Source organism: Eretmochelys imbricata, chromosome 2 (genome assembly GCF_965152235.1).
Source record: "Eretmochelys imbricata isolate rEreImb1 chromosome 2, rEreImb1.hap1, whole genome shotgun sequence".
Classification (NCBI taxonomy): domain Eukaryota; kingdom Metazoa; phylum Chordata; order Testudines; family Cheloniidae; genus Eretmochelys; species Eretmochelys imbricata.
The window spans coordinates 108,288,807-108,315,526 of record NC_135573.1 but is presented as its reverse complement, the minus strand read 5'-3'; the positions used below and the strand labels follow the sequence as shown (position 1 = coordinate 108,315,526).

General features: G+C 41.3%; 1 protein-coding gene across 1 annotated transcript in view; it reads right to left on the bottom strand.

The window, feature by feature from the left end:
* Nucleotides 1-26,720, bottom strand: part of MBOAT1 (membrane bound glycerophospholipid O-acyltransferase 1) — an 88,335-nt gene that overhangs the window by 11,355 nt on the left and 50,260 nt on the right. The window contains exons 5-9 of the mRNA XM_077810574.1: nucleotides 20,238-20,293; nucleotides 14,037-14,091; nucleotides 12,605-12,788; nucleotides 10,744-10,936; nucleotides 3,110-3,213 (exon numbers count right to left, since the gene is read on the bottom strand). Of these exons, the coding sequence (XP_077666700.1) occupies nucleotides 3,110-3,213; nucleotides 10,744-10,936; nucleotides 12,605-12,788; nucleotides 14,037-14,091; nucleotides 20,238-20,293 (592 nt within the window). The remainder of the gene's footprint in view (nucleotides 1-3,109; nucleotides 3,214-10,743; nucleotides 10,937-12,604; nucleotides 12,789-14,036; nucleotides 14,092-20,237; nucleotides 20,294-26,720) is intronic.

Sequence of the window (26,720 nt, the reverse complement as noted above, 5' to 3'; positions counted from 1 at the left end):
TTGACAGACACAACTTAATTGCATTATAGTACCAGCTAGAGAAAGGAACTGTATTTCCTTGCTTCTATCAATGTTGTCCTTTTTCACTTGACAAGCATTGATTTTTTCCCCTCTGTGTTTCCAAGAGAGCAGCCAGTCAAGCTGGCTGTCAAAATGGAAAGCTCCCTGGCAGGGTTCTCCTCAAACCTTCGGTTACAGATATTGCAGCCACATGCAGTATCTTTTGGGGACTACTGTATTACCTTTGTGAAGGTTATACAGATCATTGTGAGCTAGGAAGTGTATTCCACTCCATGCAGAAAGGTTACAAAAGCGCCTCCAAAAACTAAAAACACTGGGGCATAATTACTGCAGTTCTTCGGACTAGAAATAGCTCCAGAGAAATACCACCCCTGGGAGTGGTTTGCATATACTGGATCAGGCAGATGCCAGAGGCAAGAGACACAGAAAGGGCCTTTGATGTAAAAGACTGAGTTTATCCTGACAGAAGAGCCTTGTTTTTGATTCAACAAACAGACACGAGCCTTTTGTCCAAAGGGGACCCCGCCCTGCTGAAGTGTTGGAAGGATTCTGATCTGCCAGACTCCCCCCAGGTACTCTTAGTATGTATTAGATCTTTTTATGTTTTCATCCTCAAATGTACTCTGCTGTGAAGGATCCATCTGCAACATACAATCCCTGGCCATAGCCCTTGGAGAGAAATCAAGTGCGGAGGCTGGACCTTTGGTCAGATCTGCTGAAGAGAATCACAATGACTGCAAGGGGGCTGCTAACCTAAATCCCTGGTCAAAAGGGAGATGGATGTGGGCTTCTGCTCAGAGAGAGGTTCTGGCTACAGCCTGAGCCCTGAGAGGGCATTCTTTGGGCAGACCATAGAGGGGATCAATGATGAAGTTACCTCAAATCTTTGATGCCTTCCACACATACTTAGTCTTTCATTGTGCCTAAAAGACTTCACAACACTTCCTAATGGACAGTTTGCTACCTGCACTGAGTGTATTTTCACCTGGCCATGATCAAATGGTGCCAGCAGCAGCCACATTTAGCACTCGGCTCAAATGCAGAAGTGATTTACGCACGTAGGTGGCTCTTACTATTTGACATGTATTGTACAGTAGTACCTAAAAGAATCTCTCAGGAGGGGGTTTCCACGGTGACAGGTGACATACAAATATTCAGGAAAATGCTGTCCCAGCCCTGAAGAGCTCACAGTCCCATTAAAGGCAAGGTGCAACAAGTGAGCATTACAAACCAAAGGCAAGAAGCAAAAGGGAGGACTAGTAATGAGAGGACACTTATTTAGACTAACATCAAGAGCAATTAGGTGTCTTCTGAATCATTTATCTCCTCCCCCACCATAACCCCCAAGTCACCAGCTTATAAAAAAATCAGCCTTTTAAAATTTCCTATTCAACCACAATCCCATGGGCCCGTTTAATATTTAACCCTGCCTGCCCCACTCTGGGGGAAAAAAAATGAGCCTGCACCTTGTGGCCTCCCGTCGTTTCAGACCTCCCTCCATCCACCAGGGCCTCCCCCCGTGGGACTCTTCCTACAGGTTGTGCTCTTAGAGGAGCCTTCTCCATAAGGACAGCCAGACCAGACAGCATCAGTTCAAAGGGAAGTTCAAAATGGAAATGAGGCTGTGGCATCACAGAGGTTCTGGGGCTGATATGGCCTCATTGCTCCTATCCTGCCAAGGGAGTCCCCTCTCCAGACCCTCCCCCATAGCCCATATGACCCAGAGAGAGGAAGGGTGCATGAGGTCTACAGGATAGGCAAATGGGTTAAAGTACTGGGGAACTCACAGCTTCTCTTGCTTAGCGACATTCCTCCCCAGTTTCCCCTCCTCTCTGACTGATACAGTGAGCACTCCCATTCCTCTTTTCAATCTATTTTAGATTCCCCACTCAGGTCCTGGGGGGCAAGGGGGAAGCTGAGTGCATTTCCATCTGCAATTGGCTGCGAGTGCTTCTACACTTAAGCTGTGCATCCACTGTGGGTGCTGCAAAAAAGGAGCAAGGAAAAATACTCCAAGAGTGATGGATGCAAGCTTGGGCAAGGGCTAAGACAAACATAAAAAAGGGAAGATGAAAGGGAGAGGGTATAGTGATGGTTTCAGCTTTTCCACTGAGAATTATAGGGGCCCCTAAAATTTAGAGATGAGTTACCAGACTGTGTCTTTTGATAGATCACTAAGCTACAATGCAGTTAACTCATTGGTTTCCTCTGCTTTTCCTTCTAAAATAATAAATCATGAATTGTAGATGGAGAGCTCCTGTTATTCTGTGAAAATAAATCTGTAGAAGGAGAAATTGGGAATGACCTATTCCAGACTCCTAGACATTTTCTCATGCAATTAGCACTCAGAAGATATTTATCCTAGGCGACAAACTAACAGGAAATAAGTTGGTCACACTTTATGGTAAGGGTACATTTATAAATATTTTGTAAGGGACTAATGGATGTTAAAAGCATGCCACTGACATGAAGAATACATTACAGATGTTCTGAGAAACAGTGTGGTCTAATGGAAGGGAACTGAGGTAGGAGTAATTCTTAATTCTATTTCTGTCTCGTTCCTTGACATATTCTGTGACTTTGGGCAGGTCACCTCACCGTTCTGTATCTGTTTTCTCTTCTGCCCTTTGTCTGTCTTTTCCATTTAGAACATATGCTCTTTGGGGCCTGCCCTGTCTCTTACAGTGTATTTGTACATCACCTAGCACAGACGAGCCCTAATCTCAGGTGCGTCCTCTACCTGCTATTGCAATACAAATACTAAAAATAGTAACAACAGATTGTTACAAGTACATAAATAGAAGATGCTATCATGGTTATAAATCATTGTTATAAGCAATCTATTGACCTGCTGAACTCTACAATAAATAATGGTTTATTAAAACATTATTAGCTCTTTAGAAACTATTTACAAATGTAACCTTCCTATGAAGTGTGACCAATACAATTTATATGTCCAAAAGATAAAATTCAAAATCACTAATTCTAGACACACCTTTGGCAGAGAAAAATGTATCCCTGTTACTAATGAACCACATCATAATCATCACTCCATAATTATACCATGATTTTGTTTCTTTTAACTCACCTCAATGTTCCATATATTTAAGTTGGATAGCAGATCCCAATGGAAATTGCCTTGCTCATCAACACCACTGAACCCATAGCCAGCTGCATTGTTGACTGCATCAGCTGTAACATCAGTGCAAACTATTCAAATTAGACTGTGGCAGGCGTCATTTATTTTTACATGTCTGTCAGACACTGAACACAATGACAATGCTCAATAAACAATAAGAAAATTCTTAGGGTGGAAAAAAAATCTAGTAAAGAACAATGAACAGAAAGGGTTTTTCTAATTATTATGAAACTAAAACATACACATACCAGGGTTGCATTAAAATTAGGGCTGTCAAGCGATTAAAAAAATTAATCGAGATTAATCGCGCTGTTAAACAATAATAGAATACCATTTATTTAAATGTTTTTGGATGTTTCCCACATTTTCAAATATATTGATTTCAATTTCAACACAGAATACAAAGTGTACAGTGCTCACTTTATGTTTATTTTTATTATAAATATTTGCACTGTAAAAATAAAAGAAATAGTATTAAGTGAACTGAAAAATAGAAGTACTGTAGTACAATCTCTTTGTAAATTCAACTTTCATGATAAATGTAGAATTATGTACAAAAAATAACTGCACTCAAGAACAAAACAACGTCAAACTTTAAAGCCTCAGTCCTACTTCTTGTTCAGCCAATTGCTCAGACAAACAAGTTTGTTTACATGTGCAGGAGATAATGCTGCCCAATTCTTGTTTACAGTGTCACCTGAAAGTGAGAACAGGTGTTTGCATGGCACTGTTGTAGCCGGCTTTGCAAGATATTTATGTGCCAGGTGCGCTAAAGATTCATATGTCCCTTCATGCTTCAACCACCATTCCAGAAGACATTCGTCCATGCTGATAATGGGTTCTGCTCAATAAAGATCTAAAGCAGTGTGGACTGATGCATGTTCACTGTCATCATCTGAGTCAGATGCCACCAGCAGAAGGTTGATTTTCTTTTTTGGTGGTTCGGGTTCCGTAGTTTCTGCATCAGAGTGTTGCTTTTTTAAGACTTCTGAAAGCATGCTCCACACCTCATCCCTCTCAGCTTTTGGAAGGCACTTTAGATTCTTAAACCTTGGGTGGAGTGCTGTAGCCATCTTTAGAAATCTCACATTGCTGATGTGACAAAATGCAAAGAAGGTACCAGTGAAAGTGTTCTTAAAACGAACAACATGCTGAGTCATCATCCAAGCCTGCTCTAACATGAAATATATGGCAAAATGCGGGTAAAACACAGAGCAGGAGACATACAATTCTCTCCCAAGTAGTTCAGTCACAAATTTAATGAACTAATTATTTTTTAACGAGTGTCATCAGTATGGAAGCATGTCCCCTGGAATGGTGGCCAAAGCATGAAGGGGCATATGAATGTTTAGCATATCTGGCATGTAAATACTTTGTGCTGCTGGCTACAAAAGTGCCATGTGAACGCCTGTTCTCATTTTCGGGTGACATTTTAAACAAGAATCAGGCAGCATTATCTCCTATACATGTAAACAAACTTGTTTGTCTGAGAGACTGGCTGAACAAAAAGTAGGACTGAGTGGACTTGTTGGCTCTAAAGTTTGACATTGTTTTGTTTTTGAGTGCAGTTATGTAACAAAAAAAATCTACATTTGTAAGCTGCACTTTCAGAACAAAGAGATTGCACTACAGCACTTGTATGAGGTGAACTGAAAAATACTATTTCTTTTGTTTATTATTTTTACAGTGCAAATATTTGTAATAAACATAATATAAAGTGAGCACTATACACTTTGAATTCTGTGTTATTGAAATCAATATATTTGAAAATGTATACAAACATCCAAAATATTTAATAAATTTCAATTGGTATTCTATTGTTTAACTGTGTGATTAAAATTGCGATTAATCGCGATTACTTTTTTTAATTGCAATTACTTTTTTTGAGTTACTCGTGTGAGTTAACTGCGATTAATCGACAGCCCTAATTAACATGTATCGGTATTTGCCACATAGTGCAGTATCACAGATACAACCATTTCCTTATACTTGTGGGGAGGAACTACTGCAGTGTCTCAAATTCAAGTTTCTGTTTTTTTTATTAAGATTTGGTAAACGTTAAGTTTTAGTGATGACTTTTGAACACCCCCTATACAAAGTTCTGTGTTGATCTCACAGCTCAGTGCCTCACTTAATACCAGACTGTCTCTGCACATCAAATACTGAGATGTACAAACAACCTACAGAAATGGAGGCCTGGTTCATGTCAGGTTGGACACTCACCCAGCCCATCTTCACACACTATGCTCTTCCTAGAAGACTCATTGTTCTTCCTTATTCAGGAAGCCCAGTGGAATTCCATGGGCAGCAGCTCTTGCTGCATTCTTTCCCACGGAGCAAATCAGGGTTCTGTCTTGCTCTGGAACCCCTCTGATAATTGGGTCTGGATTTCAAAGATCCTGCTTTTAATCTGCCTCTGTCAAAAGCCCTTTCTCTGTGCATACTGAGAAGACAGGAAGGACTCATAACCTTTAGGTCTCTAAATACAGCCAAGCCTATAAATATTGGAAGGAAAAAATGAAAGTATAAACACTGCTAGATTTTTCTGCCTAGTTCCATTATAAATGACAAGCCTGATCAAGAAAACTGAAGATAAAGCTGAGCTTTTCGTTTTTATAAAATGAAGTCAGCATTTCTGTCTCGAGATTCAAAATTGGTCTTGGTCTCTCTTACAAAGTGTTATGAGATTAGGTACAAATTCAGGGATAACCCTGAAGTACAACTCAGGGATGTAGTCTAATCTAAAAGCAGTATTCTAACCAGAAAAATATGGACCTTTCCCCTAACCTTCCACTTCACTGACAAGCTCCTGGAAACAGAAGCTTCCAAGTCTTGGTTTCTGATCCTAACAATCTAAAAACAACTCTGCTTGTTGTTTTACTTCTTTTATTGAACAAGAAAGTGTCTGCTACTAGATCAATAACAAGTGCTCACCGCTGGTGCCAGATTGCTAGAACTAAATAAGAAAACTTATATTTAGTCCCTTCTTGCCTTAATGTCTACTGCTGTTCGGGCTTTCTACATGCTACAATACCTTTCGGCTGCATGCTACAATACCATAGGCCCAAATCGTGAGATGAACAGCCAGCCCAGGTTGCTGGCTAGGTGTTAAGTATGTCCGCAGGAAGGTCACAAATGTCCTTCCACAGGCTGTGGAGTTGACATGCCTGTAGACAATGGCTGAAGTAGCCTCTTTGCTGCCAGTGTATGCACAGGGCCAAGAACTGGAAGATCTGTATAGCCATAAATCTTCTGGCCCCATCCTGCCCTCTACGCTGCAGCCAGGGAACCCCTTAAAGAACTGTGCTCCATGCAATAGGGAATCAACTCCCACACATACACTTCAAACTGCAATGCTACTTCTTGATCCCAACACAATGCTGAGACCTTTAGTCTCCACAGGCTGCAACGCCTAATTAAAGGCAAAGGTGGATAAAACCTGCATTCCAGTGTCTAGTATTAAAACAGGTCTGTTAGCCCCAGTGCAAAAGTGGTTTGGATGCAGCATAAAGTAGTCTGGAGTGCAGAAGAATTGCCACCTTTCAGTCATCAAATTACTGGTAAAATCCTGGACCTACTGAAGTCTAATGGGAGGTTTGCCATTAACTTTAGTGGGGCCAGAATTTAACCCTATTTGGTTAGTTGCTTATGTGGGATCCACCCCGTCTATCAGATTGTGGAATTCAGGTCTAAATGGTTTTTAATAATACGTATTTTAAGTCTTAGTCAAGTTTACAGCTAAGTTCCAGTGTTTAATGCTCCCAACCAGAATGCTTGAATTTTCTATCTTTTCATGAATCTGGAGGAATTCTGCAATGTGCCTCACACAATAACATGACTGTCCTTTTCTGGAAACAGCAACTGCTTATTGGCAGTTTTAGTAAATGATTATATAATGCCCTATTCCACACAACAGACAGCTTAACTGAAAAGGGTGGGGAGGAATCATGCCATTTTGTTGCTTGGATCTGCAACATAGATAATAGAAGCCTCGCTCACCACTAGACAGAGCATGCTTTCCCAAAACTCACTTACAAGATTTTTCCGCAGTCTCCAAGATTAAGTCACGTCATAAATCCAAAGGCAGTTTTTCTCTCTAATAATGTGTTTCTAGTTTACTACCCACATTTTTCCAGTTTTCTAATCATCTAAATCTATATCCAACTAAAATAAATTATTTCTCTGAATTATTTATTATCCCAAAGCCGTTTCTATTCCACATATACCAATCCCAACTATTTTCTTCCACTTATTATTTTCCTGCACTTTATCACAGCTCTAGTCTGAATGCTCACAGTCCCTTTTCTAGCCCCTTCCATGATGCTCCTCTTCCATGTCCAGGTATTTGTGCCTCTGTGTAGCAGCCTCCAAACACTGGTGTGAGGTGGACAGGAATATGATCCCCACTTTTACATATAAGGAAGCTTTTGGTGATCTTCTCTATTCAGCAAACACAGTCTTTCTCACCCTTTCATTTCAGTATAGCCTGCCAAGGGATCGCCTCTGACACACAAATGAAGAAGATTAAAGAAAAGAAAAGTATATGTGGGGGTGCGGGCAACAGAGTGTCAGTCTGAAGTTATTTTTGGACACCAATCCAATTCACTCTCAATATTAAATAAATTGATAGCCAAAGAAACACATTCCCCACCCTAAAATCCAAGCCATTTACTACTTTCTTTTCTATAGGCCTCTCTAGCCTGCTCCCTTCTGGGAATGTTTGATTCTCCCTTTCCTTGCAGAAGTGTTTTAGATCCCCCTATCTTCTCCTAAGATTTCATCCCTCCCTCTCCCCACACCATTATCCATCCTATGCTTCCTTTGTGTGTGTCCTGCCTCATTTCCATATATATACCTAGCAGCAACACTGAAAGGACTTGTCTGTGCTCTTCCTGTGGCCCACTAGATGTGAAGACTGAAACCCACTGACTGACATCAGTCCCACTTGGGAGCTGTTGTTCCAGTCAATGCTGTTGTTTCTATCCAACCGCAGAGAAAGATGGTATCCATTTTTCAGGGGGAAAATAAGAACACTTGTTTCACATTCTCACTTAGTAAGAATGGTCAGAACAGGTTTAACTATCGATACATTAGAAGAGTTGGTAGAGAGTGATCTCAGTATAATGGTGTTTGCATTGCTGCATGGGGATATGAGGGTTATTGTAATATTTTGCAACAGGCTACTTTTCTTGGGTGAAAAGTCAGAAAACCCCTTTGCTTTTACTCTGCCTGGGATCTGCCCAATAGCCCTAAAGGCTAATGTCATTTAATAGAAGGAAGTAGTCTGTGGGTTAGAACCAAAATTTAGGTTTTGTTAAAGGAAACAATTTTAGGTGCGTGAATTGGGAGGGGGGTCTTCTGTGGGCAGTTTACATAAAATTTAATAGAGCTGTTTTTTTATTTCCTTTTAAAATATCATTGGAAATATGGTTTGGTTTCAAACACTCCCTAGCTGTGTTTGCACTTCAGTAGGGTAGCACTGGAATAAGGTTGTAAAAGAACAAGCAAGAACAAATGGTCTATTTTCATTATCCAAAAGTAAAGGGGGGGGGGCGAGGAACCAGTATAGTAGTGAAATAGTAAGGATGCTTTACACTTATAAAGTTCTTTCCATCTGAGCATCTCAGTGAGCTTCACTTCACTTCACTTAATTTAGCCTCCAAACACTGGTGTGAGGTGGACAGGCATATGATCCCCACTTTTACATATAAGGAAACTTAGCCACAGTAATAAGTGCTTGATTTTAAAAGGCTGAAGCCCAAGGTCTGCACAAATTCTTTGGCTGCACAAATTGCTGTAAATATGCACTAGGGCAAGCAAATGCCCAATTTATAGTAATAACTGGTGTGCACAAACACATGCAGAAAATGGGTCTCAACCTTCTGAATAATCATGAGTGACTTGCTCAAGTTTATACAAGAAGTCTCAAGCAGAGCTGGGAACAGAGTCCTCCTGAGTCCAAGTCCAATGCCTGACCTACAGGATCAATCTTCCTCACCCTAATTGTTGGAAATTAAATTGTATTAAATATTCTCCAATTCAACAACTTAAGGTGTTACTAAGTAACACAGAGAGTTTCTTAAAAGCCTTGTATGTTTAGAGTAGCTCAAGGTTTGTAAGTGTATTCAGATACTGTCTCGCACCTATTGTTTGTCCCTATTATTTCCTTCTCTCAGTGTCACCTGATATTTTCCTCTTTGCGGAATTTTCTCTCAATAAAGACAAAACTGGAAGAAATATATTGAATATAGCCTTGCAAAACTGTTACAAGTAGAACAAGTCAGAGTTACGAACACCAGAGTTACTAACTGACTGGTCAACCACACACTTCATTTGGAACTAGAAGTACACAATCAGGCAGCAGAAAAGAAAAAGAAAAAAGCTAATACAGTACAGTACTGTGTTAAAAATAAACAGGTGAGTGGATGAGAAGAATTTTACAAGACTGATTAGCCAGGAAGTTTTACACCTGAGCAGCTGACAGTGCTACTCCTCGTCCCATGCAGGTGAGCTCTCTCTTCAGTATAGCGGACCAGACTCTTTTTCTGCCTTATGGCTGCTCTGTACCCAAGTGAATGGGGAGGGCAGGGTTAGGGGTCAATTCGCCCAATCCTGACCATCCTTATCTCCGCCCACACCCTGCTTCCCTTTCTCCCTTGCAAGTAAGTGTGTAGGATTGTCATCCACAGGAGATGGGGACTGAATGTGACTAGGACCACATACAGATTTTGTACCAGTATAATTGGCAGTTAGGGGTGTGATTTTTTTTTTTTACCAATATAGTCATACCAGTAATATGGGTGCAGCTATACTGGTATAAGGCGCCTTATGCTGGCATAGCATACTCCCTAGTATAATTAAAGCGGGACAACTTTCTAGTTACAGACAAGTCCATAAGCATGGTTGGACAGAGATTCCCAGCTTTGGATAGGCTGGTTCACATCTACAACGGCCTTGTAACTACTAGGGTGATCACAGGCTCCATAAGCCCCCATCTGCCCCACAAAAGTACAGGACTGGGGCCAGGGAATACAATCAGGGCACAAAGGATACAATCTTTTCTTCTTAAAGTATTAACAATACCAATAAAAGTAATTTAGGTACAATTAACACGGTGCAAGTGTAAGGGGGAGGTGTTACATACACACACCCATACTCACATCAATGATATTACACATCTAGATTCCAGAGGTCACATCCTCCTCACTGAGTTCAATGGAGTTATAATAATTGACATCAGCTGAGGATCTGCCCCCAGGTACGGGGGAGGAGGGACATTTGCTGCCAACTGACAACAGTTTTAAAGTAGATCAAACTTCTGGCCTACACTATTTGACAGTGTCCTTTTGAGATTTATAGTCAATATACCCACAGCACCCCAAATCTCTTTCCTTGGGCAACTAGCAGCGCACAGACGGACTGTGCACCCACACTGGTTTCAGTGGGGCTCTGCTCACATGCAGGGGTGCTGTGGAAATTGCAGGATTGGGCTCAAAATTAAAAAAAAAAAGTAATTTCATACACCCCACTGTTTATGTATTAACTTTATCTGGACACAAAATAAGCCATTTAGTCATCCTTACCTAATGTCCATGCAAAGTAATATTTTGGCTTCGATGCTTGCATAACGATATACAGGTAGCCAAGTCTTGACAAGAAGGATGTATTATTGATAAACTGGCTATCAACAATGTATGTAACAGGATAGGTCTTGGTAAGTGTCAAGAACAAAAGGAGAGATACAAATGTGATACACAGTTTGTATATCACAGCCCCCTGAAAAGCATAATGAATAATAAAACATTGATGTGATCATTTATCAGAATAGACTAAAGCAAAATAATGCTTCCCACTTACAAAAATAAATTGACTAAAGACCCAATAAGACTGGTAACAGCTAATAATAGCTTCTTTTTCCTCATAATTAATTTGTAACAAGGACCAGCTTGTATAATGAATCAGCTGATATATTTTCCTAATTAATCTTACAAATAGAAATTAAAGAATTATTCAGAACCAAAATGGGCCATGGTCCTTCACCTAAGTACCACACATGAACTGCTGGATGTGCCCTGAGGAGAACACAGAAGTAAGATGGGAAACAGAGAGTTTCCCCATCTGTGCAGTTAAGCACAGGAACTGATTACTGGATTCCTGCTGGAAGCACCAAATATTCTGATTTCCAGTACAATCAGACTGTTATAGATCTAGGTTCTTCCATCACACCCATCACGGTGTCTGAAAGTGCCTCTCAAAATGACTTGCACAGATACTGTCCTGCACCTAACCTAACAAATATATATTTTAAAAATGTTTAGTTAGTGCCCTAGCACTCCAGAAATCATAATTATAAGTGTAAGCTATGTGAATGCTTTGTAACTGGCTTTCACATATCCATCGTGAGTAAACAGATTCACTCATACGTTCATATTGCAAACAGGGAATCCATAAGAGTAGACTCCAGATATCAGGAGCATAAAAAATATACCATTTATTATTTAAACACTGATGTAACTAACTCACTTTTAGCTCCTAAATACTTTTTTTCACATGCACTGAATATACACAGAAAAACTTTAATGTTTAATGTCATTTTAAAGCTTAACTTTTTAAAGAAAAATACTAATTTGTCTATCCTGCATATATATATAATTTATGCAAGTGACACAATGTGGGCCTGATTCTGACTTAACTTACACTGTCAGCAGATTACACCAGTGAGAGATCAGGATGAGGCCCTGTATACGTACATATTCCACATTACAAAGAGAATATGCAGAACCAAATTCTGCTCTCAGTCAGTTACAAAGGTATAAATCCAGAGTCACTCCAATGTAACAGAGGAATCTGGCCCATGCATTTTTCTGCAATACATGAATGCCACTTGTGGGAGTATCAAGTTAATATTTAATAATACAAAACAAAAATGATAAAGTCCTTGCAATGGATTTATCTTTTTCAGACTTAAAAGATAGCTTCAAAGATACCTTAAGACAGTCACCAAGTTTCCTTGAAATGCATCTGGGCAACTTACAGTATTTAATCAATTATGATTCCTGCATCTAGCATGTTCTCTACAGTACAATAGTTTTTTCAGCTTTTCTCTTTTGTAAAATGTTCTCTCTCTTTTGTCTAAATCTGAATTACAATTCATAATAATCAGAATCTACAGTATGTTCCTACTGTGAACAGAGAGACTTACACATATGGTGTTCACCAACCAATGAGCCGCTATGTACTCTTCTGAACAAAGGGATGATGCCAACTCCCTCCCCCCTAGCTTTGTTATCAACACAAACAGCAGAAAACAGATATATTTGCTGGCACAATACCCCAAGCAGTTTTCCTTGTTTGGTTTTAAACCAGGTGCCTTTATAGGAGTCAGACATGCAAAGCAGTATTCTCTAGCCCTTTGCAATAAATACTCGGCTTTTCACAACTTACAGTTGGAGAAGGATCAGGAAGTCTGTCATAACCCTTTTGCTTCCAGTTCACTTCTAAAAGTTTCATATGCACATGCCTCCCTTCAATGAAGGCTATATAGTCCTTGTAATTGCTGCAAGGTCCAGCTATGACACTCATAAAATTGAGGAGATAGCTCAAATACTCCAGTAAGGAAGGTCTTATCCTGTCAAAACATCCACACACAAAACAAAACAAGGTAAAATATAGCAAAAAGTTTCATGGGTACTTTTGATAAGTTTTGGAATTACACAGTGTAACATACTATTTAGCCAGTTCCATCGAGTGTATTTAAAATTTTACATACAACAGAACCTCAATCATGAGTACTCTACATTTTTACAGCCAGCTGTGTACTAAATGATAAATGGAGACACAAAGCAGCGGGTCACTGTAGAAATGTTATATAAACCTCTCTACAAACTTTAGTTTCTCAAGAGATGACAATCATAGTTCCATCATCTAATAATTAGGTAAATTTTCCAATGGCTCACAGTTAAACCTTGAAAACTGAGGAACTAATTATTTTGCCTCTAAGCAAAGTTTCAAATGTATTAAGCTCGAGGATCAAAGTTAGTGACTGCTGTAACTTTCAGCCTATTCAAAAAAGATTTAACTTTCATTCCACAATTAGAGTGGAATTAAAACAAGATTGGGTGGGGGGGGAATGCTTGTAATAGATAAGCAGCATCAGTTGTCTTTTGGTAAACAGTGAAACCTGTAGTATCAAAGTTTGTACTTGGAAGATTAAGAGTTGGAGGAGAAACATGCATCAGTGTCCAGAAACTGCTGGTAGAGGGTTTTTAAAAAAAAAAAAACAGCAATATTTGAAGTGTCAGGGGCAAACTTCAGCCTTGCAGTTTTAACATGGATTAGTGCTTTGATGTAGTTATTGATGAGGGGCGGGGGGGAGAAGTATTCTAATGTGAAAAATAGCAGACCACAGTGAAAGGGTAGACGAAAACCTGAAGATCCAAAGAGCACAGCTTTATTAAAGGACCTGGTTCAGCAAAACACATAAGCAGTTGCTGCACTATAGGCACCCATTAAAGTTAATGGGATTTAAGCATGTGCTTAAGTACTTTGCTGAAACAGGGTCTAAACCCGGCCTTGGGAAAACGAGGGCTCTCTTGGTGTATGGTTCAGTCAGGGGGAAATGAAGAACTCATGTGTGGGTGGTTGGGACGCTAACTTCAGAACAAGAATTACCTTAATAAGTATTACAGTATCCACCTGTGGCACTGGGTGGATTGCAGGCAGTACCTACATTAACAATGATTTTTTTAAAAAAGTCGCACATGACTGGGGAAAATCTGACTCCTGATAATGACTCAGGGAGGAATTAAAAACTCCACAGACCACTATTACTTAGATGAGGTTAAAGACACACTGAGTGGGAGAAGTAAATTCTTACTTTACGGCAAGCCGATTTTGCTCAGCAGTGAGGTCCTCAGGTCGTCGGCCTATTCCTAGCAAGAATAAATAATAGGCATGACACAATAAAATCAAATTAGACTCTTCCAAAAATAACTACAGAAAATTATCCCAAGCTCAGAGGTTATATGCTGTTGGCACTTTTTGGAGATTTTAAAGTTACAGGCCTTCCTGTGTTTCATTGTTACCAACAGTAATAATTTTATTTATTTTTCCATCCTTTAAGTCAAGCATGCTCATCCTCAGAAGACTGCACTGAAGTACTGAGAATGGGTACTTTAGGATCGGTTCCTCCCCCCTCTCCCTACAAGGCTCTCCTCCTCCTCTGGATCCATCTCCCTTCCTCATTCTCTCCTCTTCAACATGAGCTCTCCCCCATCTCACCTTCTCTGTACCTACTGAAACAGCTTTCCAAGTAGGCAGTGAGCTGCATAATACCCATCCACCAGCATACATCCCCAGTGACTATTATTATAGCTCTGTACCAGGAAATCCCTGTTCCCAGAAGATGCTGGTCCCCTTTGCCACAAGCTTCCTCCTTATTCCTGTGTGAGGAAAGAGGCAATTCACAGCAAGAAGACTGGCCAAGGGAGAGGAACTGGCTGCTGGCATGGGAAAGAAGGAGTTGCTCAGGTCTCGACTATAGTCGAGAGTTCCAACTGAGTTTCCTTCTGCCCAGGCACTGCACTCTAAACACTCAACTCCCGGGCTCAGACTATACCCACCATTGTAAAACAGACACTTGACACTTGAGTAGTGTGCTTAAACTCTCTTTCTTATGTAAAAGCCCTGTGTGATTAACAGAACACTAATTATGTTATTTTGAACACTCAAATGCAAAAGTTAACATTAACTATGTAACATTGAAAGAAAAGGAGTACTTGTGGCACCTTAGAGACTAACCAGTTTATTTGAGCATGAGCTTTCGTGAGCTACAGCTCACTTCATCAGATAGTTTCCACGGTATGTATCTGATGAAGTGAGCTGTAGCTCACGAAAGCTCATGCTCAAATAAACTGGTTAGTCTCTAAGGTGCCACAAGTACTCCTTTTCTTTTTGCGAATACAGACTAACACGGCTGTTACTCTGAAACCTATGTAACATTGTACAGCCTGTATATTTCATAGCATGCATTTAACAACAAACACTGATACATTTAAGTGAACACCCATCGTGGATGCACCAGCATATTTACCCTCTTTTTTTCCTTCTATTTTTGGAGAGGTTGGGGGCAGGGATTGGTTTCCTTTGGAAGGGAGTTGTATGTATTTTCTACAGATAAAGTCACAACTACTTGAAAATGGAAACTGCATCCATTTTATGCACTCCAATAATATGACAGGTTTCAGAGTAGCAGCTGTGTTCGTCTGTATCCGCAAAAAGAACAGTAGTACTAGTGGCACCTTAGAGACTAACGAATTTACTAGAGCATAAGCTTTATTCAAGTGACACCATCATAGGACCTAATCTCATCAGCCATGCCATCAGGGGCTCGTTCACCTGCACATCTACCAATGTGATATATGCCATCATGTGCCAGCAATGCCCCTCTGCCATGTACATTGGCCAAATTGGACAGTCTCTACGCAAAAGAATAAATGGACACAAATCTGACATCAGGAATCATAACATTCAAAAACCGGTAGGAGAACACATCAACCTCTCTGGCCATTCAGTAAAAGACTTAAGGGTGGCAATTTTGCAACAGAAAAGCTTCAAAAACAGACTCCAACAATAAACTGCAGAGCTTGAATTAATATGCATATTAGATACCATTAACTTGGGTTTGAATAGAGACTGGGAGTGGCTGGGTCATTACACATATTGAATCTACTTCCTCATGTTAAGTATCCTCACACCTTCTTGTCAACTGTGTAAATGGGCCATCTTGATTGTCACTACAAAAGGTTTTTTCTCCTGCTGATAATAGCTCATCTTAATTAATTAGAAAAGGAGTACTTGTGGCACCTTAGAGACTAACCAATTTATTTGAGCATAAGCTTTTGTGAGCTACAGCTCACTTCATCGGATGCATACTGTGGAAACTGCAGAAGACATTATATACACAGAGACCATGAAACAATACCTCCTCCCACCCCACTCTCCTGCTGCTAATAGCTTATCTAAAGTGATCACTCTCCTTACAATATGTATGATAATCAAGGTGGGCCATTTCCAGCACAAATCCAGGTTTTCTCACCCCCACCCCTTTTTTTTTTTTTTTTTTTTTTTACATTTGGGGACAACTTATACCTTCAGATCAGCGGCACTGCTATGGGTACCCACATGGCCCCACAGTATGCCAAAATTTTTATGGCTGATTTAGAACAACGCTTCCTCAGCTCTCGTCCCCTAACGCCTCTACTCTACTTGCGCTATATTGATGACATCTTCACCATTTGGACCCATGGAAAAGAAGCCCTTGAGGAATTCCACCACGATTTCAACAATTTCCATCCCACCATCAACCTCAGCCTGGTCCAGTCCACACAAGAGATCCACTTCCTGGACACTACAGTGCTAATAAACAATGGTCACATGAACACCACCCTATACCGGAAACCTACTGACCGCTATTCCTACCTACATGCCTCCAGCTTTCACCCTGACCACACCACACGATCCATCGTCTACAGCCAAGCTCTGCGATACAACCGCATTTGCTCCAACCCCTCAGACAGAGACAAACACCTACAAGATCTCTATCAAGCATTCTTACAACTACAATACCCACCTGCGGAAGTGAAGAAACAGATTGATAGAGCCAGAAGAGTTCCCAGAAGTCACCTACTGCAGGACAGGCCTAACAAAGAAAATAACAGAACGCCACTAGCCGTCACCTTCAGCCCCCAACTAAAACCCCTCCAATGCATTATTAAGGATCTACAACCTATCCTGAAGGATGACCCAACACTCTCACAAATCTTGGGAGACAGGCCAGTCCTTGCCTACAGACAGCACCCCAACCTGAAGCAAATACTCACCAACAACCACATACCACACAACAGAACCACTAACCCAGGAACCTATCCTTGCAACAAAGCCCGTTGCCAACTGTGCCCACATATCTATTCAGGGGACACCATCACAGGGCCTAATAACATCAGCCACACTATCAGAGGCTCGTTCACCTGCACATCCACCAATGTGATATATGCCATCATGTGCCAGCAATGCCCCTCTGCCATGTACATTGGTCAAACTGGACAGTCTCTACGTAAAAGAATAAATGGACACAAATCAGATGTCAAGAATTATAACATTCATAAACCAGTTGGAGAACACTTCAATCTCTCTGGTCACGCAATTACAGACAGAAGGTCGCTATCTTAAAACAAAAACTTCAAATCCAGACTCCAGCGAGAAACTGCTGAATTGGAATTCATTTGCAAATTGGATACTATTAATTTAGGCTTAAATAGAGACTGGGAGTGGCTAAGTCATTATGCAAGGTAGCCTATTTCCCCTTGTTTTTTCCTATCCTCCCCCCCCCCCCCAGATGTTCTGGTTAAACTTGGATTTGTGCTGGAAATGGCCCACCTTGATTATCATGCACACTGTAGGGAGAGTGGTCACTTTGGATGAACTATTACCAGCAGGAGAGTGAGTTTGTGTGTGTGGTTTTTAAAAAAAGGGGGAGGGGGGGTGAGAAAACCTGGATTTGTGCTGGAAATGGCCCACCTTGATTATCATGCACATTGTAAAGACAGTGGTCACTTTGGATAAGCTATTACCAGCAGGAGAGTGAGTTTGTGTGTGTGTGTGGGGGGGGGGGGCAGAGGGTGAGAAAACCTGGATTTGTGCTGGAAATGGCCCACCTTGATTATCATGCACATTGTAAAGAGAGTGGTCACTTTGGATAAGCTATTACCAGCAGGAGAGTGAGTTTGTGGGGGGGGGGGGGGCAGAGGGTGAGAAAACCTGGATTTGTGCTGGAAATGGCCCACCTTGATCATCATACACATTGTAAAGAGAGTGGTCACTTTGGATGGGCTATTACCAGCAGGAGAGAGGGGTGGGAGGAGGTATTGTTTCATGGTCTCTGTGTATATAATGTCTTCTGCAGTTTCCACAGTATGCATCTGATGAAGTGAGCTGTAGCTCACGAAAGCTTATGCTCAAATAAATTGGTTAGTCTCTAAGGTGCCACAAGTACTCCTTTTCTTTTTGCGAATACAGACTAACACGGCTGTTACTCTGAAACTTTAATTAATTAGCCTCTTACAGTTTGTATGGCAACTTCCACCTTCTCTGTGTATATATCTTCTTACTATATGTTCCACTCTATGCAGCCGACGAAGTGGGCTGTAGCCCACGAAAGCTTATGCTCTAATAAATTTGTTAATCTCTAAGGTGCCACAAGTACTCCGTTCTTTTTAATAGTATGAAAGCTTGTAAGGTAATAAGCACTTACCACTACAATTAATCTGTAGGACTTTTTAAAAGATTAATTTCAAATTCATCCGCCTCTGCTGTTACCAAGTCTTCCCCCGTCATGTGTCTATTTACACTTGTTAGATATTACCTAAATCCTAGATTACTACTCTCCTGAAGCAGAGACTGTCTGTGTTATTTGTTTATACAGTGCTTAGCGCAGTGGGGCTCAGATCTCTGCATGGAGTCCCCAGGTGAGGTTGCCAGGCGTCAGGTTTTCCAACGAAATGCCCAGTCGAAAAGAGACCCTGGTGGGTCTGGTCAGCATGGCTGACCAGGCCATTAAAAATCCGGTAGGCAGTGCAGCGGAGCTAAGGCAGGCTCCCTGCCTGTCCTATCTCTGTGCGGCTCCCGGAAGCAACCAGCATGTCCATGTGGCCTCTAGGCGCAGGGCAGGCTAGGGAAGCTCCATGGGTTGTCCCCGCCCCGAGTGCCGGCTCTGCAGCTCCCATTGGCCAGGAACTGCAGCCAATGGGAGCTGCGTGAGCAGGGCATGCAGGCGCAGGCAGCACGCAGAGCCGCTTGGCTGTCCCTGTGCCTAGGGCCCACAGGGACATGCTGGCTGCTTCCAGGAGCCGCCTAAGATAAGCGCTCCCTGGAGCCCACACCCCTCACCCCTTCCTGCACCCCAATTCCCTGCCCCAGCCCTGAGCCCCCTCCCACACTCAAACTCTCTCCCAGAGCCTGCACCCGGCACCCCCTCCCACATCCCAACCTCCTGCCCCAGCCCGGGGCACCCTCCTGCACCCCAAACCCCTCATCCCCAGCCCGGAGACCCCTTCTGCATACCACACCCCTCAACCCCAGCCCCATGCCAGAGCTCACACCCCAGCCAGAACCCTCACCCTAACCCCTTGCCTCAGCCTTGTGAAAATGAGCAAGGGTGAGGGAGTGAGGGAGGGAGGCAGGAGGGAGTGGGGGGAGCCTTGGAGAAGGGGCAGGGAAGGGCCTCAGGGCAGGGCCTCAGGGAAGGGCGGGGCAGGAGCAAGGCAAAGGTATTCAGCTTTCTGCAATCAGGAAGTTGGCAACCCTAGTCACATATGCAACTGCTATGGAAATAAATAAATAAATAAATAAATAAAACACTAATTACAATTGCAACATTTGAGCCTTTTATTGTACTGGATTATTTTCTGGAAAATGATGCCATTTGTGACACTAGCAGTGTCAAAGAGACTTGGGCCAGGTAGGCATGGGCCCAGTTTGGGTCAGGGTCAGGCCAAAAAATTAGGCTCAAGCAGACTTCTAGTCTATGCAGACAGTTAGTCTGCAGCAGGCTAGCACAGGGTAGATTCATACCCAACTTGCCGCAAATTAACTGTTTGTATAGACAAGTCCTTAAACTCATGCCTTGATCTCGCAAAGGACTGAACATATTAAGTCATTGGGCCTGATTCTGATCTCACATCAGCAAGAATCAAGAGTAACTTGAGGGAAGTCTATGGAGTTACACAGGTGTCAAACAAATATTAAATTTGATCAGACTTAGGCCCATGGACTCCAAACCAGTGTAATTTTCAATGCCCTGGAGATAATCTTCTCTGAGGTATAAAAGTATCTTTATTATAAAAAGAAGGTTTAGAATCAGGAAGAATGCAGCAAAATCTGTCTGTTTCTCCAAGCAAAGAAGGGCAGTGCTTTGAGAAAAACACACTGAACTAAATTCATCCCTGGGGTAACTCCACTGAAGACAATGGACTGGAATGGAAATACTCCCTTTAGGATACCAGGAGGCTTGTTAGCTTACCATCGTGCACTTGGAATGCAAGAGTTGTGATCTTCTGTGTAATAATCATCAGTGGGCTATAACGTAAAGATATAGAAAGTGATGAATGCCTTTTCATAATGCAGTGCAAATCCTTCCTTCTTATTTTTATATGGATTATTGGATTGATTGATTGATAATAATAATCTTACACTTATACAAGGTCTTTCATCTCAAAGGATCCCAATGCACTTAATTAGTCAATGAAATGCAACCACCTCTGGGGCAAAAGGTATTGTTGTAACAGTTTAGAACAAAAAGTGGAAAATGCCATATAAACACCAAAACTGCATGAGGAATTTAAGTAGGCAGAACATAATTATCCATGGTAGAAACTGGGCCAAAACAGCAAAGTTAACAACCCTACAGTAAAGTGCTGTGAAACCTTGAATTACCAAATGCGGTCAGAACCTTATTGTAGGTCTCATCCAAAAAAAATGGTACCTCAACCAGTATAGCGTACACTATACTAAGGGTGTCATTCTGGAATATATAATACCTCAGTATGAAATACCATCACCCTTGCTGCAGCTCATCTGGTTTTAATCTCTTTGGAGTGGGGACTGTGTCTAGCAAACATTTTTAGGCAGAATAAAACTTCCACCTAGTTCTTATATGGAGCTTTTCATCAGTAATTCTCAAAGTGATTTACAAAGGAGACAAGCATAATTATTACCATTATCCAAATGGGGAAACAGAGGCACAGAGGGGATGTGACTTTCCCAGGGTCACCCAGTAGGCCAGCGGCAGAACAGAGAACAGAACTCAGGTCTCATGAGTCCCAGTTCATTGCTCTACCCACCAGGCAACACTGCCTTCCCATATGAATGTAATTACAATAATAATCATCATGGAAGTTGTATGTGACTATGAAAATATATAATTACTTTAACAGCATTACTTATCATGGATATATATGGTGTTAATGATACAGAAGAAGTCTGGACTTAAGACAACATTCCTAGGTTTTATTGTAAATCAGTATTAACAAAGGACAAGTGTTACAGAGGACAAGTTTCCAGCCCCATTGCAGAGTGCTTCTTTTTGCTACAAAAATGCAATCTCTCCACACAGTTTCAGACACCATTGCTATATAAATTATGGTTGATGTTAATAGGTAATTGCTATTACCAGATTTTGACTGGCATATAGAACTTTCATACATATCTCAGTCAGTACACAAACATTTCTGGAAAAGAAAAAACCTACATCGAACTAGATGACTACTCTAAACAAAGCTTTTTGCTAGTTTAAAATGTTTCACCATATTTAACTGGATGTAATGAAAGAGGGAACAGCTGAATTTCTTCAGCTCAGTCCCTGCATCTTCCAATCCAATTTCTGCCTGAGGTAAGGAAAATGTTATTTTCCAGTGATATCGTTAGCTAAAATAATAAGCAAGTATTACTTTTCTCCATGAATTTTCCAAGAGATTCTGAAATGTATTGTTTCAGACTGTGCTAGTAGTTACATTACAAATTAAGTATTCAAAAATCTCCCAATTCAAAATCAGACCTGATGGTTAAGATTAACTATTTGCCTTTTGGTTGCCTCAATATAAAAGTCTGTGATTTCTAAACACTCACCGTGTTGAAAAAAGTGTCTAACGTACAGTAGAATCCCGATTATCTGAACCACTCAAAAGATTATGTTCACATAATCAGGTTTCAATAGACCAGGGAGTCATGATGGCAGTTCAGTAGACTGAGAGGTTTAAATACTGTAGATTCAGATATCTGGAATTCAATTGTATTTTAAACCCTAAATGTATATCCATATCACTGTCATAATTTTATACACAAAGAATATGCTTTATCCTCATCCTCATCAGACATTGACATCCAAAGGGAATCCACAAGCAGGCACAGTTATCTGCAGTTAGTGGAAATCATAGAATCATAGGACAAGATTCGAAGGGACCTCGAGAGGTCATCTAGTCCAGTCTGCTGCACTCATGGCAGAACTAAATATTATCTAGATCAGGGATCGGCAATCTTTAGCATGCCCACACTGCTTCCCACAGCTCCCATTGGCCTGGAACGGTGAACCGCGGCCAGTGGGAGCTGCGATTGGCCGAATCTGTGGACGCAGCAGATAAACAAACCGTCCTGGCCCGCCAGCGGATTTCCCCGATGGGCCACGTGCCAAAGGTTGCCAATCCCTGATCTAGACCATCCCTGACAGGTATTTGTCTAACCTGCTCTTAAAAATCTCCAATGATGGAGATTTCCACAACTTCCCTGGGCAATTTATTCCAGTGCTTAACCACTCTGACAGTTAGAACGTTTTTCCTAATGTCCAACCTAAACCACCCTTGCTGCAAGTTAAGTCCATTGCTTCTTATCCTAGCCTCAGAGGTTAAGAAGAAAATTCTTCTCCCTCCTCCTTGTAACCAACTTTTATGTACTTGAAAACCGTTATCATGTCCCTTCTCAGTTGTCTCTTTTCCACACTAAACAAACCCAGTTTTTTCAATCTTCCCTCATAGGTCATGTTTTCTAGACCTTTAATCATTTTTGTCACTCTTCTCTGGATCTTCTCCAATTTGTCCACATCTTTTCTGAAATGTGGCACCCAGAACTGGACACAATACTCCAGCTGAGGCCTAATCAGCATGGAGTAGAGCAGAAGAATGACTTCTCGTGTCTTGCTTACAACACTCCTGCTTACACATCCCAGAATGATGTTTGCTTTTTTTGCAACAGCGTTATACTGTTGACTCACATTTAGCTTGTGGTCCACTTCCACCAGATCCCTTTCTGCAGTACTCCTTCCTAGGCAGTCATTTCCCATTTTGTATGTGTGTAACTGATTGTTCCTTCTCAGTGGAGTACTTTGCATTTGTCCTTATTGAATTTCAACCTATTTACTTCAGACCATTTCTCCAGTTTGTCCAGATCATTTTTAATTTTAATTCTATCCTCCAAAGCACTTGCAACCCCTCCTAGCTTGATATCAGTCGCAAACTTTATAAGTGTACTCTCTATGCCATTACCTAAATCACTGATGAAGATACTGAACAGAACAGGATCCATGCGGGACCCCACTGGTTATGCCCTTCCAGCATGACTGTGAGCCACTGATAACTACTCTCTGGGAACCAGTGGTATAAGTAAAATCTATGTCTTACTGATATTGGGGGAGGGAGGGGAGCACATGACCTCCCCATGTGACCCTCCATGTGACTCCTCACCGCCCTGCCCCCAGCCCAGGGCCCCCACGCTCTCCCCGCCCCCTCCGCACATCCATCCCATGTTAGCTGGGGTGGGGGGCTCTGTCCTCCTCCTGCTGCACCAAAGACAGGGCTGGGGAGGGGGAAGTACAGCTGCCAGAGGAGCTGTCAGCATTCTGCTTCTTTCCCTACTGCTGCCCCTCCCAGCGGGGAAAGGAGCAGAACTCCCAGCCCTCAGCTCTCCTCCAGCAGGGCTGCTGCTGTGGTACACAGACAGAGTGTACCACAGCTCCATGGAAGGGCAGGAGGCAGGGCTGGGAATTCTGCTCCTTTCCCTGCTGGGAGGGGCAGCGGGAAAAGGAGCAGAACCCCCAGCCCTGATCCCAGCCCTCTTCTCCGGTGGGGCTGCTGCTGTGTCTTTCCAGTATGCCATACCGGCTATAATTAGCTTGCTAGTACGGTGTACTGGAGCGTACCAGCTTACTTGCACTGCTGCTGGGAACGGTTTTCCAACCAGTTTTGCACCCACCTTATAGTAGCTCCATCTAGGTTATATTTCCGTAGTTTGTTTATAAGACGGTCATGCGAGACAGTATCAAAAGCTTTACTAAAGTCAATTTATACCATGTCTACCACTTCCCCCCTATTCAGAAGGCTTGTTACCTTGTCAAAGAAAACGATCAGGTTGGTTTGACACGATTTGTACTTGACAAATCCACGCTGACTGTTACTTATCACTTTATTATCTTCTAGATGTTTGCAAATTGATTGCTTAATTATTTGCTCCATTATCTTTCCAGGTACAGAAGTTAAGATGACTGGTCTGTAATTCCCTGGGTTGTCCTCATTTCCCTTTTTATAGATTGGCACTATATTCGCCCTTTCCAGTCTTCTGGAATCTCTCCTGTCTTCTATGACTTTTCAAAGATACTTGCTAATGGCTCAGATATCTCCTCAGTCAGCTCCTTGAGTATTCTAGGATGTATTTTATCAGGCGCTGGTGACTTGAAGACATCTGATTTGTCGAAGTAATTTTTAACTTGTTCTATTCCTATATTAGCCTCTGATCCTAGCTCATTTTCACTGGCATTCACTATGTTAGACATCCAATCACCATCAACTTTCTTGGTGAAAACCGAAACAAAGAAGTCATTAAGCACCTCTGCCATTTCCACATTTTCTGTTATTATTTTTTTCCCCTTATTGAGTAATGGTCCTAGCTTGTCCTTGGTCTTCCTCTTGCTTTTAATGTATTGTGGAATGTTTTCTTGTTACCCTTTATGTCGCTAGCTAGTTTAATCTCGTTTTGTGCCTTGGCCTTTCTAATTTTGTCCCTACATACCTGTGTTGTTCATATTTATCTTTTATAATTTGACCTAGTTTCCACTTTTTGTAGGACTATTTTTCTTTTTAGATCATTGAAGATCTCCTGGTTAAGCCAGGGTGGTCTCTTATCATACTTCCTATCTTTCCTACACAGTGGGATACTTTGCTCTTGTGCCCTTAATAATGTGTCTCTGAAAAACTGCAAACTGTCTTCAATTGTTTTTCTCTTTAGACTTGCTTTCCATGGAATCTTACCTACCAACTCCATGAGTTTTTCTATAGTCTGCCCTCTTGAAATCCATTGTCTTGATTTTGCTGTTCTCCCTCCTAACATTCCTTAGAATCCTGAACTCTATCATTTCATGATCACTTTCACCCAAGTTGCCTTCCACTTTCAAATTCTCAACCAATTCCTCCCTATCTGTCAAAAGGAAATCTAGAACAGCTTCTCCCCTAGTAACTTCTCCACCTTCTGAAATAAAAAATGGTCTCCAATACATTCCAAGAACTTGTTGGATAATCTGTGCCCTGCTGTGTTATTTTCCCAGCAGATGTAGGAATAGTTGAATTCCCCTATCACCACCAAGTCCTTTGCTTTGGATGATTTTGTTGGTTGTTTAAAAAAATCCTTATTCACCTCTTCTTCCTGGTTAGGTGGTCTGTAGTAGAGCCTACCATGACATCATCCTTGGTTTTTACCCCTTTTATCCTTACCCAGAGACTTTCAACAAGTCTGTCTCCTATTTCCATCTCAGCCTCAGTCCAAGTGTATACATTTTTGATATATAAGGCAACACCTCCTCCCTTTTTTCCCTGCCTGTCCTTCCTGAGCAAGCTGTACCCGTCTATAACAATATTCCAGCCATGCCTATTATCCCACCACGTCTCTGTTAAATGTTATCAGAGTAAAAGCAAGTCAAAATGCAAAAAATAAAAATAGGAAAAAGACAGATAATTTCTTTAAAAGTGACATCTGTTTTTAGATAATATGTGGCAGTATCTGGTGCATTTCCGAACAACACATTTAAATGTGCATAAGTGTATGGTTATCTGCATTTTTTTTAACCAAAAAAAGTAAATGTGCAAAAACAACTGTCAACTACATCCTAGGAAGTTATCTTCAGGTATCAGCTAATTTCATTAAAACACCTACACATAAAATGCAAAATAAACCCAGAGTTGGGATCTAATCATGCTAAAGGAATCATGTAGATTTTGCATAATCACTATCATTAAAATATCTAGGCCACTGACTCTACCTAACAGATTGTCATTATGGGATTCTTTCATTTTCAGGAGAACACTAATGGCCTGAAACACCTCTTATTAAATTTTATTCTGTGAAGTTCTCAACGGTATGAAAAGTTTCTCTTCCAATAGGGAGGGGAGTACGTTTTCTTGAACATCCTATGTCTCAGGGTAGTTTTTCCCCTTGTGGCAAAACTACAGTCTTCCTTTCAAATATATATAAATCCCAGGGCTTTAAGCAGACAAAGCAGCAGACTCCTTAAAAAAAAACTCCTTAGGAGAGGCAGTGATTTGCAATGAAGAAGCAGGTCTACAATCATACAGAATTCTACTGCGATTGTTTGAGCCTTTCATTTTATGTGTGAACTCCACCAATCTGTTCATGTTGGTTCAGCAACAATTCTTCCTTTTAAAAGGCATGATTCTTGCTAATGACAAAACTGATGTGTTTTATTCTAATGTTTAAGTAAGTAACTTTAAACCAGAGAATCAAAGCCAAACTGATGTCCCTTTAATTGCCTGCAGATAGGCACCTGCATTTGAAAATTGTAAGCCAGTGAGTTGTACTGCTGTAAGCCAGTGAGCACTGATATGCAAACAATTCAGATGGACTGATTAGAAGGTCATGCACAAAACCAGCCTGCATTACAACACTACTATGATACATGAATGTAGAGAAAAAGAATGATTATTTATATCTATATTAGGTATTTATAGAG